The following is a 20,717-nucleotide window of genomic DNA, read 5'->3' on the forward strand; positions in this document are numbered from 1 at the left end:
CGGCTAGAGCTGTATACTCAGTATCGAGATAACCTATGGAGAATAGTATAGGGCTGATTATTCTCAAACACTTATAGGGAATATATGCATATATAGGTTTAGTTATCAGGTGAATACTGATGTGGTTATATACTGTACATAGTTTGAATACTTCCTATTGCCTATTTATTGCATTAAGTATTTCAGGGACTTTTATCGAGCATGTAGTGTCACTGAAATACTGCAATAAATAGGCAACAGGAAGAATTCAAACTATGTATATAATCGCATCAGTATTCACCTGATAAATAAACCTATATATGCATATATTCCCTATAAGTGTTTGAGAATAATCAGCCCCACACTATTCTCCATAGGTGATCTTGGTACTGAGTATACATTCCTAGCCGAAATCACAATGCAGAGACTATATTCCGGCCTAAACATGCAGTCGCGTCATACACTTAGTCCCGCCTGACTGAGAAATCACAGTAAGGGCGTGGCGCTATGATGCAACGGCTCGGCAACTGGATATGATGTCAGACACCAGGATCTCCAGCACGGAAGTGCACAGTAGCCGCTGATGCTGCACGACTCCCTGCCACTGTGGGTTTGTGCTCCGTCCATGAGATCGGGATGAGGCAAAGGAATCCTAAGTACCGCATAGCAGAGGACTTGTTTGCAGGTATTCGGACATTTGGAAAGTAACTCACAGGTCAGTTTTTACGTGTTTTCTTTAGGTCACCACTGGATGCACGGGGGACCTGTGAGTGAGCATTAACTTAATCCACAGCACTGTACAATTACACTATAAAAAGCTGTAGACTTATAGTAGGTTTTTTTTATCTTACCTTTAAGGATACCTGGAGCAATGATTCCTGCCCTATTTTACAGACATTGATTCTGTGTGGTGCTCAAATATACTTACCCATATTATCTATTCATATATCTATTCGTTACCTAGGGTCATACATTTCTATGCTATACATGCATTTTGATTACCCAAGTGGTCTCTCCTGAGGATGCCACGTGATTGTGGTAGAAACACGTTGAGAGCAATTGAGATATAACTTGATGAATGAGGGGCATTGAGATTTGGTTGCTAATGGTGATATAATGCAATAACCGTATCTCTAATATGCACATGGTATAATTGGTTGCTATTGGCCTTATCACGAAAGTATGTTGTGGAAGTGGTTCCACCGCTTACTATGGGTGATATCATGAAGTGAAATAGCTTGATCACCAATTGATAACAGTAACCCGGTCAGTTTTATATTTTTCACTTGAGCACTATATTGGTGTATTTTAAAATAGCAAAATTAAACGCTAACTTTCAGGAACCTCCCCACTGTACTTTTATAATTTTTTGGAGTACTATTTGTTTGATATACTTTTGAAGCTGGGAGTGTACCGACCTCTTGCTGGTCATGAAATATTTGGCAAGTTCATAGTTTGCTGGTAGACAATATTGCACGCTTAGGGGTAACACACCCCACATCATCAGGCAGCTGCTCCCTCCCAGTAGCTCTACCTTCTTTGATTGGCTTCTGTATATAAGCACAAGCCCACCACAGGCTCACCAGGAAGTCAGTAAACAAAGTGCTTATTTCCATTACAACAAGGGCAGAACTATTATAAAATACAGGATACTAAACCACGTGTAAGAAAAAAATTACAGTCATTCTACTATCACACATATGCTAAAGAAAATGAGCCTTAGTAAAGGTCCTCATACATTTTAATCAAAAATCTTTAAAAAAAAAAAAATTGTGGTGTCCTGTCTGCAGTAAGTGACGGATGGTGGCAGCTGTGGATGTGGGGACTGGTTTTGAGGTGTGAATGCAGACTACCCCTGTATATCCCATTCCAGGATCACATGTGCAAGAAAGACAAGAGGGAGTTGGGACACATGGACGTACAAACAGGGATTTGTGACAAAACTAGTGTCAGTGCGTTTTTGGCGGGTGTAAACTGTCTTGGGGTGTGATCTGTACTTATTTTTGCAACTTGAATAGGAGGTCAGAGCAGGATTGTGTGGAGGTAGATCGTCCCTTGAAGTCTCATCTAGGTCATGTGCCAGGGAGCCTGGACTGTCACTTTAAATGCCAATTCCTTTAGATCATTTTTATCTCGTCTGGTAGGCATCAACACATGATAGCCCCAACTTATATGAAGGACTGCTTACCATATAGAAAACATACTCATTCCAGTCATTGTGTCCCTATCCTGTTATCTTTCTACCCTCCCCCTTTCTCATGATTCACATTGTGATGGACTTATGACTAAACACGGCATGATAGTGTGGTTTATATTTTATTCTTTTTATGGTAACTTATTTCTGGATAGGATGCCATTTCCATTGCTGTTCACTATCTTGTTGTGTTGCCTTGTCTATTAACTTCAATATACCTGTGAGCCAAGGGACAGATTTATCAATGCTTATGCTATTTTGTTTTTATATGTATGTTGTAAAACTAATAAAAGAGGGAAGTGTTCAAAAAAAAAAAAAAAAAAAAAGCCACAGTTGGAAAAAAGGCCAGATTTTATTTCTGTACAGAATTGGTACATTTTTTTAATATGGATTTCACCTATTTTGAGAAGTAAAATCCACTGCTATTTTCTTTTATATTAATGGATATCAAATAGGCCTCTAAACCAGGTAAGCAAAAAACATGGATTATATAGACTGTCGTACACATGAAATAAGTGTCAGTTTTATAGCATCTTTCACGACACCGCCTGAAATATCTGCGTCAGCCTATTATGAATTTTTATTTCAAATGGGAGCGCGGAATAAGTCACTTCCAGATACCTCTACCAATGTTGAAAAAGGATTAAGCATGACTGGGTAAGAAAGCAAATGAAACGCAAGATGTAAAAACCGATTGACAGGGACAAAATATAAGGAGACCCTTGTCAGCAGCAACAAAAAATAACAAACACAAAAAAATCTATTTCAATAGACAATTCTCTCTAGTTTCACAGACATCACATAAAGCACTGCAATATTTTTCTAAGAAATACTGAAACACGTTTCTCTTCATACTCCCTTCAAATAGATCTAAACCGATGACCCAAGATTTTAAAACTGAAAAATATCCCAGTTTGCTGTTTGCCCTTTTCTGATTCAAAATGTATCTTGTGTTGTAAAATGAATAAAATGATCGTTCAGCTCAGGAGGCGCAGACAATTCATCTACAAGGACATTCTGTTTCCATCAATTTTACATATTATCAGTGATTTTACTTTTTTATTGCTTTTCCTATATAGAAATGTTGTATGTCATTAATCTTTCCATTTTCTTTCCTAATGATTATTTTACTGAGCCTGATTTTTGATCACACCCCATTATTCACTGTGCCCACTTGTCACACCACTATTTCAGTGATTTTGTTTCCACTTAGCTATTTGTACAAGCTGCGCTTTAATACATTCATCTAAATTCACGGCCACATATTTTCATCACTCATATTGTGAGATTTCTTCATTCAAGCAATCACATTATAGATGGAAAAATGCTCACTTAGGCTTTTTTCACACTGCCGTTGTGACGCGGCAGTGTGACGTCCGTCGGAGAATAGCGGGAGGAAAAATACATCATGCAACATTTTTTCCTCCTGTTTCTCCCATCAAAAAACATAATAAATAGTTAATAGGATCTGTCAGGACCAATTGTTTCCTGTTGTGCTATGTCAAAAATAAGGCACAAAAAGAAAAAGAAAAAAAAGGGCCTGACGGACGTTTGCCGATGGGGCACAGCGTCAGTGTTAAAGCGGCCTTACACATATCGCTATTCAAGGCATTGTATTGCAGCATCAATATTCACTCCCTCACTCGTGAAGTTACAGCATCTTGTAATGCACTATTGCATTAACCCCTTAAGGACCCAGCCATTTTACACCTCAGGACCCGGCCTTTTTTTGCACATCTGACCACTGTCACTTTAAACATTAATAACTCTGGAATGCTTTTAGTTATCATTCTGATTCCGAGATTGTTTTTTCATGACATATTCTACTTTAACTTAGTGGTAAAATTTTATGGTAACTTGCATCCTTTCTTGGTGAAAAATCCCCAAATTTGATGAAAAAAATGAAAATTTTGCATTTTTCTAACTTTGAAGCTCTCTGCTTGAAAGGAAAATGGATATTCAAAATAATTTTTTTTTGGGTTCACATATACAATATGTCTAATTTATGTTTGCATCATAAAATTTATGAGTTTTTACTTTTGGAAGACACCAGAGGGCTTCAAAGTTCAGCAGCAATTTTCCAATTTTTCACAAAATTTCCAAACTCACAATTTTTCATGGACCAGTTCAGGTTTGAAGTGGATTTGAAGGGTCTTCATTTTAGAAATACCCCACAAATGACCCCATTATAAAAACTGCACCCCCCAAAGTATTGAAAATGACATTCAGTCCACGTTTTAACCCTTTAGGTGTTTCACAGGAATAACAGCAAAGTGAAGGAGAAAATTCACAATCTCCATTTTTTACACTCGCATGTTCTTGTAGACCCAATTTTTGAATTTTTACAAGGGGAAAAAGGAGAAAATGTATACTTATATTTGTAGCCCAATTTCTCTCGAGTAAGCACATACCTCATATGTCTATGTAAAGTGTTCGGCGGCGCAGTAGAGGGCTCAGAAACGAAGGAGCGACAAGGGGATTTTGGAGAGTACGTTTTTTTGAAATGGTTTTTGGGGGGCATGTTGCATTTAGGAAGCCCCTATGGTGCCAGAACAGCAAAAATCCCCCACATGGCATACCATTTTGGAAACTAGACCCCTTGAGGTACGTAACAAGGAATAAAGTGAGCCTTAATACCCCACAGGTGTTTCACGACTTTTGCATATGTAAAAAAATAAAAATAAAATTTCACTAAAATGTGTGTTTCCCCCCAAATTTCACATTTTTGCAAGGGTTAATAGCAGAAAATACCCCCCAAACATTGTAACCCCATCTCTTCTGAGTATGAAGGTACCCCATAAGTTGACCTGAGGTGTACTATGGGTGAACTACAATGCTCAGAAGAGAAGGAGTCATATTTGGCTTTTTGAGAGCAAATTTTGCTCGGGGGCATGTCGCATTTAGGAAGCCCCTATGGTGCCAGGACAGCAAAAAAAAAAACACATGGCATACCATTTTGGAAACTAGACCCCTCGGGGAACGTAACAAGAAATAAAGTGAGCCTTAATACCCCACAGGGGTTTCACGACTTTTGCATACGTAAAAAAAAAAAAAAAAAAATCACTAAAAGGTGTGTTTCCCCCCCAAATTTCACATTTTTGCAAGGGTTAATAGCAGAAAATACCCCCCAAAATTTGTAACCCCATCTCTTCTGAGGATGGAGGTACCCCAAAAGTTGACCTGAAGTGCACTACGGGCGAACTACAATGCTCAGAAGAGAAGGAGTCATATTTGGCTTTTTGAGAGCAAATTTTGCTCGGGGGGCATGTCGCATTTAGGAAGCCCCTATGGTGCCAGGACAGCAAAATAACCTCCACATGGCATACCATTTTGGAAACTAGACCCCTTGAGGAACGTAAGAAGGCGTAAAGTGAGCATTTACCCCCCACTGGTGTCTGTCATATCTTTGGAACAGTGGGCTGTACAACATTTTTAATTTGCACAGCCCACTCTTCCAAAGATCTGTCAGACACCAGTGGGGTGTAAATTCTCACTGCACCCCTCATTACATTCCGTGAGGGGTGTAGTTTCCGAAATGGGGTCACATGTGGTTTTTTTTTTATTTTGCGTTTGTCAAAACCGCTGTAACAATCAGCCACCCCTGTGCAAATCCCCTCAAATGTACATGGCGCACTCTCCCTTCTGGGCCTTGTTGTGCGCCCCCAGAACACTTTACGCCCACTTATGGGGTATCTCCGTACTAGGGAGAAATTGTGTTACAAATTTTGGGGGGCTTTTTTCCCCTTTACCTCTTGTCAAAATGAAAAGTATAGGGCAACACCAGCATGTTAGTGTAAAAAGTTTATTTTTTTTACAATAACATGCTGGTGTAGACCCCAACTTCACCTTTTCATAAGGGGTGAAAGGAGAAAAAGCTCCCCAAGATTTGTTAGTCAATTTCTCCCGAGTACGGCGATACCCCATATGTGACCCTAAACTGTTGCCCTGAAATACGACAGGGCTCCATAGTGAGAGCGCCATGCGCATTTGAGGCCTGAATTAGGGATTTGCATAGGGGTGGACATAGGGGTATTCTACACCAGTGATTCCCAAACAGGGTGCCTCCAGCTGTTGCAAAACTCCCAGCATGCCTGGACAGTCAATGGCTGTCCGGCAATACTGGGAGTTGTTGTTTTGCAACAGCTGGAGGCTCCATTTTGGAAAGAGTGGCGTACCAGGCGTTTTTCATTTTTATTGGGGAGGGGAGGGGGGCTGTGTAGGGGTATGTGTATATGTAGTGTTTTTTACTTTTTATTTTATTTTGTGTTAGTGTAGTGTAGTGTTTTTAGGGTACAGTCGCACGGGCGGGGGATTACAGCGAGTTTGAGCTGCCGCGCAAAATTTGCTGCATTGCAAACTTGCAGCCCGATACTCACTGTAAGCCCCCTGCCCATGTGAGTGTACCCTGTACATTCACAGGGGGGGGACCTCCAGCTGTTGCAAAACTACTACTCCCAGCATGCCTGAGAATGTTTGGGAGTTGTGGTTTTGCAACAGCTGGAGGCACACGGGTTGGGAAACACTGAGTTAGGAAACAATGTTTCCCAACCAGTGTGCCTCCAGCTGTTGCAAAACCACAACTCCCAAACATTCTCAGGCATGCTGGGAGTAGTAGTTCGGCAACATCTTTAGAGCCAGATGTTGCCGAACTACAACTCCCAGCATGCTTGGAGTTGTAGTTTTGCAACATCTGGAGGACTACAGTTTGCAGACCACTAATACAGTGGTTCCCAATCTGTGCCCTTCCAGATGTTGCAAAACTACAACTCCCAGTATGCCAAAACTGTCCAGGCATGCTGGGAGTTGTAGTTCTGCAACATCTGAAGGGCCAGATGTTACAGAACTACAACTCCCAGCATGCCTGGACAGTAAGGGCATGTTGAGGATGTGTAGTTTTGCAACATCTGGAAGGGCACAGTGGTCTCCAAACTGTGGACCTCCAGATGTTGCAAAACTGCAACTCCCAGCATGCCCAGACGCCAAGGGCTGTCTGGGCATGCTGGGAGTTGTAGTTTACAGGGTCCTATTACAGCAATGCATGTCGCTTTACGGCGACGTGCATTGCTGTAAAGGGCCCGACCGCGGCTGAAGATTTACTCACCTGTCGCCGCCGCCGCCATCTTCCTCGCCGGGATCCGGGTCTTCAGGGACGAGGTAAGTACCGGGGCCGGGCCCCAGCACTCCCCCGTCCCCCGCCGCGTCCTCCGGTCTTCCTCCCGTCCTCTCCGGACTTTCAGGGGCCGGGCAGGACGGGAGGAAGTAACCGCCCCCCCTCCTGCGATTGGTCGGTTCACTAACCGACGGATCGCAGGGGATCGGAGGAGGTGCCAGGCTTGCCACCTCGCTCCGATACTTCAGCATGGTCCTGGCTGTCTGTGACAGCCGGGATCATGCGAAATTACCGGGCGGTCGGGTCCCAGAGACCCGATCAGCCCGGTATCGCCGCAGATCGCAAGGGCGATTTCCCTTGCGATTTGCGGCGATCGCCGACATGGGGGGCCTACATGGCCCCCCTCGGCGTTTGCCCTGGATGCCTGCTGAAGGATTTCAGCAGGCATCCAGTTCCGATCTCTGCCCGGCGCGCGGCAGAGACCGGAAAACGCCAGGACGTACGGGGACGTCCTGGGTCCTTAAGGCCCAGGGTGCGGGGACGTCCCCGTACGTCCTGGGTCCTTAAGAGGTTAAATAAATGCTGGTGAACCATTGCTTCAGTGGTCTTACTGTAGTGTCCTAGCACTTTCACTTTTGGTTGAATGTAGTACAACTTGATCCAGCGATGCTAAGCTGTATTTTAATTTTACACTATGTGCTTGGCAGGTGGTGAAGATTTAAACTGGTTTAAATCACACACATACACATAGGGGGAGATTTATTAAAACCTGTGCAAAGGAAAAGTTGCCCAGTTGCCCGTAGCAACCAATCAGCTTCCTTCAAAAGGCCTCTGAAAAATGAAAGAAGCAATCTGATTCTTCTGGAAAGGTTTTGATAAATCTCCCCCACAATATTCAGCTTTGGGTACACTATGCTGCCATCTACTGGTGGTCATAGAAAAAAGGGTTCTAGAACATTGTGTGAGCTTGTAAAAGTTTCTAGTTAGAATGATTAGTTGTCTTTCCCTTAAATAGCCAGCTTAACTTGACCAGGTTATCATGTCCAATCTCTATTTAGACCTGTGCCCTGAGATAGAAAGCCACAGATTAACTGCACTACAACTCAGAGCCAGTCTAACCAGTGGGAGCCAACTGGTAGGATCATGGTTCAGAACAGAATGGGACCAGGGGTAGTGCTCTACACCCCTGTAAGGGTTAACTCTTCAACTGCCAACAACCATCAATAACTGTGTTAAACCCTTTAAATGGGTTGTCACACAAGGAAATCTATTGTCAAATGAACATTTATTGGTAAATGAAGTTCTCTTACTACCTTTTTGTGGTCTTTCATGCTTACCGTCTGCTTATGAATCAAGCTGTCTTCATTAGACAAGACTCTAGCTGGTACATATTCGGCCTCATTTACTAAACCGACCAGTTTTTGTTTGGTTATTTTGGCACAGAGTGTCTGAGACATGTCTGCGCCAGTCTGCTCACCTGTGCGACAGTGTACGCCTGGAAAATCCGCCAAACTCGACACTGCCCTGTGAAAAGCAGTAAGGGGACGTGGTCTGTCGCAAAGGGATGTGGTCAGTCCGGAAAGGGGCGTGGTTTCACAACCCGACAATTTACTATTGAATTCACAGAAAATCCTGTGGATAAATGGCTGGAAATATCCACCAAAAGCTGGTCAGAAAATGTTCCCGACTTTTCCCAATAGTAAATAGAGAGGAATCCTGCAAGTCTGAAACTTTTCCCACTAGTAAAAACCCCAAACTCTTAGTAAATGAGGCCCATTGTTTTATGTGTGTATGCAATGTACCAGATAATATGCACTCTCCAAAAAAAATTTGACCAGCTCAGCAGAGATCATATGCTGTTAAACTTATATTCTGTTAAAGTGTATACTTCTTTCTAGCTTTCCCTTCTGGTACTTCTGATCCTGATCCATGGTTGATCCTAACCTTGGCTTTTCTCCAGGATATTTCTTTTAGCTCACCCTGGTATTTTCTGTTCTTTTCCTAGCTCTGACCATAAGCTCCTTTCATGACTATGCTCCAGTTAATTAATCTGGGCTGTTGAGCTGACCATTGACTCCATTCCTAACTATGTTACTGCTTTGTCAGTGCTACTACTGCTATTGCATGACTATTCTGGGGACAACAACCAGTGTTACATGAATGCATGTGTAGGCCAACAGAAACCGTGTTGAATGTTTCGCATCTATCAGTTCTTCTTGCTAGTTACTGCCTTCCAGATTCAAACCATAGCACTATGCAGGTAATATTCTGTCATTTCCCAGAAATGCTGCTCTAAGTAAGTAACTATAGAAGTGCTTGTACATAAAACAAACAAACAAATAAATAAATAGGCAAAAGTTACAAATATAAGGAAAATACTCTGACAGAGATAAAAAGAAGCAGCTAAAATCCTGGCCATGATGCTCTTTGCTTACAACTACCTACACAGATTCTAAAGCTGTTATGGCCATAGATTCCGGCAGTTCAAAGAAAATACATTTTCACATCTATAAACAATTAAAAAGGATGCAAACTGTCCCATTCATTTCAAAATGTTGTTTTTTGTTTTAATATTTTTTTTTTGGTTTATGTAATGTGTAAAATGCCAATAAACAAGAAAAAAATCTATATTTATTGAATTGTGATTTGCAGATTGGAGAATGCCCCCCTACCTCCTGTTGGGGATGAAGATATCCATATCAGGATGCTGGCTGCTCCAGTTAATCCTGCAGATATCAACATGATGCAAGGTAAGCTGTTCAGTGACATTCTGGTCTGGAGTTTCTTCTGGTTCTTAAAAATGTTATTATTTTACCAGGCATGCACTGTATATAGTGTATACACGGATCAATCATACCAATAAAAACACTAGCTTTTTACTGTGTAGATCCCCCATGTGTTCTGACCTGTCAAGGCATTGACTCCATAAGACCCCTGAAGTTGTTCTGTGGACATTAGCATCAGATCCTTTAAATCCTGTAAGCTGGATCAAGGATTAGACTTGTTTTTCAAGCACATATAATAGTTCCTTAGTTGGATTGAGATTTGGAGATTTTGAAAGCCAAGTCAACACCTTAATATTTCCCTCAAACCAATCCTGAACATATATTGTGGTGTGGCAGAGGCCAATGCTATTAGGGAACACCCCTGCCATGAAGGGATGTTCTTTGTCTGTCTGTAACAATATTAAGGTAGGTAGAACGTGTCTAAATAACATCCCAATTATGGCCCTTATTTATAAATCAGCCTAAAACCCTAATTGTCTGCTTTTTCTCACAGCAACCAATCACAGGTCCACTTTCACTTTACCAGATATGAGATATGAAAGTTGAGCAGTGATTGGTTGCTGTTAGAAAACCCAGGCAATTAGGGTTTTAGGCTGATTGATACATTTCCCCATATATGTTAGGATCTAAGGTTTCTTTGCAGAATATTGACCAAAGCAGAACATTGCCTTCGGCAGCCTGCCTTTTTTCCAGAAGAGCATCCTGACATCAACTCTTCTGGCATCAAATCATGCTGGCTAAACATCGATTTGGCAACAGACATGCACAAAGGAGAATAAACTGCCAAGTAAAATACAGCAGGATAAGGTAAACTCCTGGGAAATGGCAGATGAGGTTCAACATTGATAAATGTAAAGTTATGCACATTGGGAAGAAAAGTCCAGACTGGGATTATGTACTAAATGGTAAATCACTGGGGCGACTGACATGGAAAAGGTCTAAGGAGTTTTCCTTGAAGGTAAATTTAGCTGTAGTGACCAGTGTCAGGCAGTTGCTGCCGAGGCAAATAAATCATGGGGTGCATGGAAAGGGGGATATATATACACACGACAAGGAAATAATTCTACTACTGTAGAAATCTCTAGTCAGACCACCCATGGCTTCGGCTGGTGATACGCTGAGTGCAGTGTCATGTAAGGAGCCTGGGCCCTGCCCTCTTCCTGCTGCCCAAGCCTGTTACATGACACTGCGCTCAGCTTATCACCGGCCGAGGATGGTCCTCCTTGCAGCCGGCGATAAGCTGTTCGCAGTGTGACGTGTCGGACTCCAGGGTGACTGTGCCCAGAAGACAGAAGACCGATATCGGCACATTGGTGGAGTGACGGAAGGGGAGTTACGGTTTGTTATTTTATTTTTTGCAGCCCAAGCACAATGGATACAAAAAATGCTGCTGGATATCTCCTTTAAAGACAGCCAACCAGAGGAAGGTTTTTTTTTAACCTTATGAACTATGTTACTATATTTGGCATGAGCCATTGTCATGAGAAAATGAGAGGGATTTTATTAATAAAGCAAACCCACCCAGACCCTTCTCCTCAGATTGCACAGCTGTTCTTCTATACTGTTAGTTTATATTGTAAATATACTTAATATAATTGAGGCTTTATGGTTGAGAAAGACCATTTATATCATCCTGTTTTGATGTAATCTGTCATTATTGCTGACCTCCGCTATCAACTCTATACAGGGATTTATGGAATTCAACCTCACTTACCAGCAATAGGCGGCAATGAAGGAGTTGGGGAAGTTATACAAGTTGGTTGTCAAGTTAACAGAATCAAACCAGGAGATTGGGTTATACCAATAGATTGTGGCTTTGGTAAGTTTTTTTCTTTTTTTTGGGTAAATATAGTACCTGTACAAGATGTTTATATTCTCCTTTACTAGAACAAGATCCTTTGTGTGCATATGTGTTTGACTGTGTAGCCATGCTGGCTTGTTGTGGCTGGCAACAGGAGTGAGAGACTTCTGGGTTGGCAGCCACAGACAAAGAATCAGGAACTCGTATAGACTCCATAAGAGCTTATCCCTGGAGGAAGGATGTGAGTGGTGATGCCAGGAAGCTGTGCAATCACACTTAGTGGAAGTAGCATTAAGGCAGGCATTAAAGGGTGAGGTTTGGTGACATTAAGGGAATGGGTGGACAACCCTTAAAAAATGACAGTTGAATATCAGGATAGAAGCTTGTCGTTCAAAGGCAAAATTGCTAAAGACTGCTTAGGTACCGGTGGACTAAAGGCCAGGAGAAGTGAAGCTGGACTGTGGAAAGCTACCCAAGAGGGTCATCTGTTCTGTAAAAAGCAAATCTCTGTTGGATAATAGTAGCCAGCCAGTTAGGGTCACAGAGCACCAAAAGCATATTGTCCTCTATTAAGTGTAACCTGTGCGTACATTTTAAATGGTGTGCCATTTTGTTCTTGTTAAAGTCTTAAGGGCCTAGATACTGTAAAAGGCCAGGCAAAAAGTACACAACTGTTGGTGTTGTAGACAAATATTGTTTTAAGCGAACTGGAGCGCATTGTCCTCCTTTCATAAGTGTATACCACATACATAAATCTAAGCGGTGTACTATTTTGATCCTGTTAAAATCTTAAGGGCCTCGATACCGTGAAAGGCCAGCCAAAAGTACACACCAGCTAGTTATGTAGACAAATACTGTTAAGCGTATTTGCATGGAGCATATTTTACTCCCCTCATATACGCACTAAGTATGTAAAGCAGAGAAGTGCCAGGACGTGCAAAGAGGAGTGGCAGAGGCCTAAATACATCAGGCAGAGTTCACAGCAGACTAGGGGAGAGTGGCAGCAGGAGTTGCAGTGAGAGGCCTGAGCTCCCGGTATCAGCTAGCGGTCGTGCCTCGACCAGCAACCCAACTGCCATCATCGATTGGTTAACACGGTCATCCACTTCATCACAAGTAACATCTGACACTCCCAGTCAACAGTCGGTGGGTTCCTCAGACACAACCCTCAGTTGGCATGGCCCGGGAGCAGTCCCTGTCCTCCCATTGCCTCTGTCCTATGCTATTCCCTCCCCTACAGAAGTATCTTATGCTGTAGGTTCAGTTCCACTATTTAGTGAGGACGATCTACTAGAGGACAGTCAGCAGCTACTGCCCAGCCAAGAAGTGGAGGAGACATCCGCCTCTTCCTCCACTAGGCGGGCAAGTAGTAATGAGGAGAGTGGTGTGGGAGGTGGCATTGCAAGTGTTCAGGCTCCTGAGGCAGAATCTTTTGAGGAACCTGAGGGGGACATCAGTGACGTGTAGACACAACTCGATGATGATGAAGCCGATCGCACTTGAGAGCCAGGTGCAAGAGGGGCTTCATCATCATCAGGACAAGAGGGTTGCCGGTTGCCAATTAGGCAGCAGCTGAGCCAGCAAGGTGGTAGCATAGTTGGCAGTCAGCATGGTGGCAGAAGTGGAGCAAAACTTGCCTGAGGGAGACCACCTGCTTTGCTGCAGCCTACCTTCCTGGGAGGTAGTGGAACAGGGGTTCCTGGAGTCAGCGGCAGTAGCAGTCAATCAGTTTGGACTGTTGGTGGGAAAATCAGCTGCTCGGCGGTGTGGCAGGTTTTCATCAAGCATCCGCAGGATGTTAACCTGGCCACATGCAAGATGTGTCGGCAGAAGGCGAAGCATGGCCAGGTTCACAATGTTGGCACCCCAGCCCTGCGTCAACATGTGCAGCATTACATAAATCGGCCTGGGAGAATCGTGGCTCCGATGTGGTGGTCCAGCCTGCTGCATCACCCAGTGGCTTGCCACTCCCTCTTTCAGCCAGCCAAGGCTCCACCACCTCAGCTGAAGGGAGCTGTGTGTCATACCCATCTTCTGTCGCTCCAGATGCTCCTGCTCCTCCTACTTCGAGTCAGTCATTCCACCAGCAATCCATCGGCGGAGTCATGTCCAAGAGACAACAGTATGCGCCCACTCAGCTCAATGTGCTGCTGTCCAAGTTGCTGATGCTGCAGTCCCTCCCTTTTCAAGTGGTGGACTCTGCACCTTTCAGAGCCGAGGTGGAGAGTGCCAAGCCGTCATTTCTTTGCGAAGAAGGCAGCACCAGCCCTGCACAATTTTGTGGAACAGAAGGTGGGCCAGTCCTTAAGCCTGTCAGTGTGTATCAAAGTGCACTGCGCTGCGACAAGGAAGCATGAAACATGCGCCCTGCATGGCACACGTGTTCAATCTGGTTGTCAAGCGGTTCCTGAAGTGTTCCCCCAATCTAAAAGACCTCCTAACAATGGGAAGGAAACTTCAGCCACTCTAACACCCGCAAATGTACCCCCTCTTTGAGCTTCAGCGTCAGAATGGTATCCCCAACATAGCCTGATTTGTGACGCTTCCACACGTTGGAATTCCACCTTCCATATGTTGGACCGACTATACAAACAGAGAAAAGCCATCACCAATTTCTTGATGATCCAAGCGGATAGGGGGACTCCCCTGTGTAACTTCGATGTCAACCAGTGGCAGCTCATACGTAACACCTGCCATTTGCTCAGACCCTTTGAGAATGCCACATTATTAGTCAGTTGCCAGGATTACCAGATGAACAACATCATTCCACTGCTTCATCTACTACAACACATGTTGGAAACAATGGCTGGTCAGGGCATTGGAGACATGGTGCCTACATCTCAGGAGGAGGGGAAGGGGCATAGCAGAGCATAGTTTAAGTTTCACGAGATGGGCGGTTTTTCTAGTCATCTGACATGAGAGGAGGAGAAGGAGCAGTGAGAGGAGCTAGAGGGTTATGAGGAAGGTGAGACAGAGGATCAAGACACACCATGGCAGTATGCAGTGGAGAATGAGGCAGGGAGTCCCTCCAAGTCACCTGCACCAATGGCACGATGCATGCTCACTTGCTTGCGTAGTGACTGCTGAATTGTCACCATTTGGCAGCGGGATGACTTCTGGCTCTCCACCTTATTGGACCCTCGCTACCGGCACAAAATGGGGGCCTTTTTTTTACATCCACTGAGAGAGAGGACAAACTGACCTACTACAGAGACATCCTACTTAGTCAGTTGGATGACATCATCTATCCTCTCACAGGTCTGACTCGGGGGGCCCTCTGCGCTCACCTTCCACTGCCATGGCTGCTGGGGAGGGGTGGGGTGGCAGGAGTAGTACCAGCTCCATCAGCAGCAGCCTGAGTCTATAGTCACTGATGAGTAGCTTTCTTCACCCGCATAGTGACGCAACTCATCTGCAGCAGGTAGACCTGGAGCAAGACCTGAACCAGCAGGTGGTTGCATACTTGGACTTCTGGGCAGCCAAACTTGATTTGTGACCGCAAATAGAGTTTGCCCTGGAAAAGCTGTCCTGCCTGGCCAGTAGTGTGCCATCAGAGCGGGTGTTTAGTGCGGCAGGCGCCATAGCAACCCCAAGGAGAACTCATCTGTCCACGAAGAACTCGTCTGTCCACGAAAAATGTGGAGAGACTGACCTTTGTGAAGATGAATCAGGCATGGATCAGCCAGGATTTCCACCCACCAATGCCTGATGCATGAGATAGATTGACTATGGTGCCACACCAACACTTCACAAATATGGATAGCGTTAAACATATTTAAGGTGCTACTCCAGTTACAGACATTCCTCCGCACCAGACCACAAGTATTGAGGATATGTATTATGTAAAACCTAACTTTTAATAATATGCTTAGGATAAAATATATGGACCCCAAATTTTTTTGAAATCAAACAAAAGGAAATGTGTACAAAAAACACCATGTGCCACCTACACCACCAAGTATTGATGTAATGCAAAGACCTCTAAAAGGTGGAAGGGAACAATGTATGGTCCATTGTAACCGGAGGGGGTAAAAACTTCCCCTGTAAGGCCCTACTCTCGCATTATAAATTCCCTTGGCAAGTGTTACCACACACAGAAACCTCTCCCTCCCCTCCCCCCCCCCCCCCTACAAATACTTCCATTTCCCAGGGTTTTTAGGTGGAAATAGAGAGAGTTTCCTGTGTGGGGCTGCTCTTTTACGGGTCAGTTACACTTGCCAAGAAGGGAATTAATAGGGCGGGAGTTGGGCCTTACAGGGAAAGTTTTTACCCCACCTGCTACAATGGACAATACGTTGTTCCCTTCCACCTTTTCAAGGAAAGTGTTACTCATCTTAAAAAGGACGGCCCCAGACAGAAAACTCTATTTCCATCTAAAAACCCTGGGAATTGGCAGTGTTTGTAGGGGAAATAGGGAGAGGTTCCTGTGTGGGGCCACCCTTTTTAGGGCGAGTAACACTTGCCAAGAAGGGAATTTATAATGCGAGAGTAGGGCCTTACAGGGGAAGTTTTTACCCCCACCGATTACTATGGACCATACTTTGTTCCCTTCCACCTTTTAGAGGTCATTGCATCACATCAATACTTGGTGGTGTAGGTGACACATGGTGTTTTTTGCACACCTTTCCTTTTTGATTTGTTTGATTTAAAAAAAAACATTTGGATCCATATATTTTATCCTAAGCATATTAACAGTTAAGTTTTACGTAATTCATATCCTCAATACTTACTTGTGCACACTAACACTTTCACAAAAGAGACCGTTTTCTTCTGCCTACCTGCCGTAGCTACTATTCTGATTCTGCCACCTGCCTGATGCCACACATCTGATGCCAAGTTCTCCTTTTTTCACCCACCATCGTCACCAGGTACTGGTATTGCCACCACCACACCACTCACCAGGTCACTTTCAGGACTCCTGATACTGCTGCAACCACCTTCAGGCTGTCTCATTCTGCCACCATATATTCTCCTCATGCTGATGCCAGCTCCAGGCTGTCTCATTCTGCCACCACATGTTCTCCTCATGTTGATGCCAGCTCCAAGCTGTCTCATACTGCCACCATATGTTCTCCTCATGCTGATGCCAGCTCCAAGCTGTCTCATACTGCTACCATATGTTCTCCTCATGCTGCTGCCACCTCCAGGCTGAGTCATTCAGCCACTATATGTTCTCCTCAGGCTGCCGCAAACTCCAGGCTGTGTCATTCAGCCACTATATGCTGCTGCCAACTCCAGGCTGTGTCATTCAGCCACTAAATGGTCTCCTCATGTTTCCACCACCTCCAGGCTGTGTCATTCAGGCACTTTATGGTCTCCTCATGCTGCCACCACCTCCACGCTGTGTCATTGTGCCGCTCTGCGACAGTGACTCTATTAGCGACGCTTCTGATCTGCATGTCATACTGAATAACATAATTATTTCACTAACCCAGCACACAGCCATTCGTGTTACAGCAAGGCAAATTGTTCTACACCCCTATTGTGGCTCTCTAGGCCAGAAATAGCTATTTTTCGATTTGCCGCAAATAAATTTGACACAAAACAAATTTTGGGGGAAAATACAGTGAATCAGCCGAATTGAATTTTTCAGAAATTCGCTCATCTCTAGCTACACCCCTGGCTGCAGTGGACTTTGGTTGCAGTGGACTTTGGTTGCAATGCAGGCATAGTGGATAAACCCAGTACTTCAGATGGGTCTAATGAAGGCAATGCAGCAGCCAACTATTCAGGAGGTAAACTGGTCCCTTTAGGTGTAAAACACAGAGATAAGGGAGAAGGAAGAATGGAAAAAAGAAAAACTCTGGAGGAGAGCAAAGAAAGGGAAATTAGTCACCTGGAATGACCAGAACCAGTTACCTTAGTCAATAATCTCACTGATGTGGAACTTTCAGATTCCTGTATGTCTATCTTAAACAAAGGACTGAATTTTGGGCTCACTGAGTCCTTTGGTCAAGAAACATTTGAAATAGACTTATTTAAGGCTGTTCAGAAAATTAATCTTACCAAATTGTTGTCTCACAGTAAAAATAAACAGAGCACAGCATCTAATGTTCCGAGAGGGGGATGACAAACCATGCAAAATGTGCCCTTTGGGCTTCACTGTAGACCAGGAAGAATTAGCTACAGAATCATTTATAGGAGGCAGAAATTTCTAATTCTGTCCTCCTATTCCTATGGGGAGCACTATTGATTTTTCGTGTTACAGCAAGGCAAATTGTTCTACACCCCTATTGAGGCTCTCTAGGCCAGAAATAGCTATTTTTCGATTTGCCGCAAATAAATTTGACACAAAACTAATTTTGGGGGAAAATACAGTGAATCAGCCGAATTGAATTTTTCAGAAATTCGCTCATCTCTAGCTACACCCCTGGCTGCAGTGGACTTTGGTTGCAATGCAGGCATAGTGGATAAATAAGCTGTGGTCTGATTGGGACAATTGTCAAGACTGTGGCTTGAGCCTGTTAGTTAATAGGAAGAGTAGATAAGTGGGGCCCCAGGAGTGAGTTCTATAAGTAGAAGTTTACCCTCCTTACAGTCCTTAGTGGGGATCATCAAGCAGATCTTTTAGAGGCCTAACAATGCCAGTAGAGGAAATTGTCTGTTGTGTAGGGGAGACAACATAGGTGAAAGAGCCCTTGAGAGCAGTGCAAGAGAGAGAGGGAGTCACCAGACAGTGGGAGGAGACCCTGTGGGAAGTAATGCAGGCCTAGGAGAGGCTCCTGAGAAGCAGATATTTGTGAAAAAATCTAAACTGCTAAATATTTTTTCATTCCTGTTACATTGCATATTATGAATTGGTCAGGAATAAGTGCCACCTAGTGTGAACGTATCCATTTAAGGAAAATTCTCATCTCAGCAAATGTTACAAAATGTTAAGTTAGGCATATTTGCAAATAAATTTACTTTAAAAAAATGTACTATTAGGGAGATCTCCAACCCTGTCCACCACACCTCCTTATATGTTTTTCTTTGTCTCCTATACCTTGTGCAGCTCCTTCTGTGAAATTTTATATTACTATGGCCAGGATTTCGGGGGCACACATTGCTGAAGGATGCATAGTAGCTCCCTGCCCAGTCCCCTATCTTCAGCTCTATGGAAATGAATAGGATGGACCCCAAAATTAAGCAGTAGTTGAGAAACTGTCCTGTTCTGCTTTATCAACAGAGGAGGAGGATGAAAAGAGGCAATGCCTCACTCACGATTAATAACAGACTTCTTTATTGTTCAGATCATAGCGTACAACGGTCAGAAAAGCAGGGGTGCCTCGGTGGGACGGACGCCGTTTCGTGGGACAAAGCACACTTTGTCTGCCGATGCTCAGTAAGTGAGCGTAGAGGCAGGGAATAAAAAACACATCACCACAGGTGCATGAAATTAAAATATAATGTCTGAAGATAAAACAGGTACCTGGCACTGGTAATGGAACAGGCTATCAATCACATGCAGGTGAGTGACCAAGCCAAGCGGTATAGTTCAATGAGTGGTGCATCACAGATATGAAAATAACATTGTGCTCAATGTGTGGAGTCAGAAGAAAATGAAATCTGGAGCACTCACCATATAATCCTGACAGTCGATGCTTTATTGTAAGAAATCCACAGGGATAAAATCTGTAAAAGAGTACATGCTGCCGAGCGAAGGCAGCAGCGTGCAACAGGCGACAGAGTCCACTTCACGCACAGAGGCGTGTCATCAGGCCCATCGGTGACATCAGTCCGCAGGTATTCGTGCTTTGAATACATGAGCAAGCATGTACTAACACATAACAGTGACAAATACAAAAGAGATTAACAACATGGAAGCGCACATATTAAAAACAAAATACCATATATAGAACTGAAAACCTGCAGGTATGTTACCAGTCAGTCACTTTAGTTATAGAAAAACATTCAATTCATTCCATTCATTTAATCCTAGGGGAACTGTCGCATCTGTATGCATAATCCACCAGGCTTCTCTTTGCATTAATCTCAGATGCCGGTCTCCTCCATCTTTCAATTGTGGTATCCTTCCTATACCAGCAAATTTCATACACCGAATATCGTTGCTATGGACATCCACTATATGCTTAATGAACCTAGTAGCTCCTGTCTGAGATATGTTCTCTAACACGTTCAAACAGCCTTCTCTTTGTTTTGCCTATGTTAAAAAACTCACATGGGCAAATCAAACTATAAGCAACAAAATCAGTTTTACAGGTAATTGATTCCTTCACTGAAACAGATTTGGATCCCAATTTATAATATTTTGTGGCTAGGTTATGGGAACAAAAGGAACAATTATTACATTCATAATTACCTATTGGTGTTTTAGTACTCAACCAATTATTAGAAAAATCATCTTTCTTTCTTTTAGTTTTTTATCAGACTCCCTACTGTTTTATTTCTTCTAAAAGTGATAACTGGTTTGTACAAGGCTACGTCTCTGACATCTCGATCCTGGTCCAACATGTATCAAAATTTCCATACTGCATTTTTCACAATAGAATTCATGGAAGAATTCTGAAATGAAAAACTCAATCTTTTGGCATCCTTTTTCCCCCCCTATTCTTGGGTTTCAATAATTGGGCTCTATTTATGCTCTCACTTCTGTTGAAGGCTTCATTGATTATAGTTCCCTGGTAACCCAGTACTTCAGATGGGTCTAATGAAGGCAATGCAGCAGCCAACTATTCAGGAGGTAAACTGGTCCCTTTAGGTGTAAAACACAGAGATAAGGGAGAAGGAAGAATGGAAAAAAGAAAAACTCTGGAGGAGAGCAAAGAAAGGGAAATTAGTCACCTGGAATGACCAGAACCAGTTACCTTAGTCAATAATCTCACTGATGTGGAACTTTCAGATTCC

The 20,717-nt window shown here is 43.5% G+C and overlaps 1 protein-coding gene across 2 annotated transcripts in view; it reads left to right on the forward strand.

Annotated features, from left to right (window-relative positions):
* The window catches only part of LOC130362296 (enoyl-[acyl-carrier-protein] reductase, mitochondrial-like), a 90,260-nt gene that overhangs the window by 13,992 nt on the left and 55,551 nt on the right, over positions 1-20,717 (forward strand). Inside the window, exons 1-3 of one of the 2 annotated variants that reach the window (XM_056566523.1) lie at positions 525-664; positions 9,936-10,033; positions 11,757-11,888. In XM_056566523.1, the coding sequence (XP_056422498.1) occupies positions 9,988-10,033; positions 11,757-11,888 (178 nt within the window). In that variant the 5' untranslated portion in view covers positions 525-664; positions 9,936-9,987. Of the gene's footprint in view, positions 1-524; positions 665-9,935; positions 10,034-11,756; positions 11,889-20,717 lie in introns of those variants that run through there. The other variant, XM_056566524.1, reaches the window with a different exon arrangement.

The sequence above is a fragment of the Hyla sarda genome, chromosome 3 (assembly GCF_029499605.1).
Source record: "Hyla sarda isolate aHylSar1 chromosome 3, aHylSar1.hap1, whole genome shotgun sequence".
Classification (NCBI taxonomy): Eukaryota; Metazoa; Chordata; class Amphibia; order Anura; family Hylidae; genus Hyla; species Hyla sarda.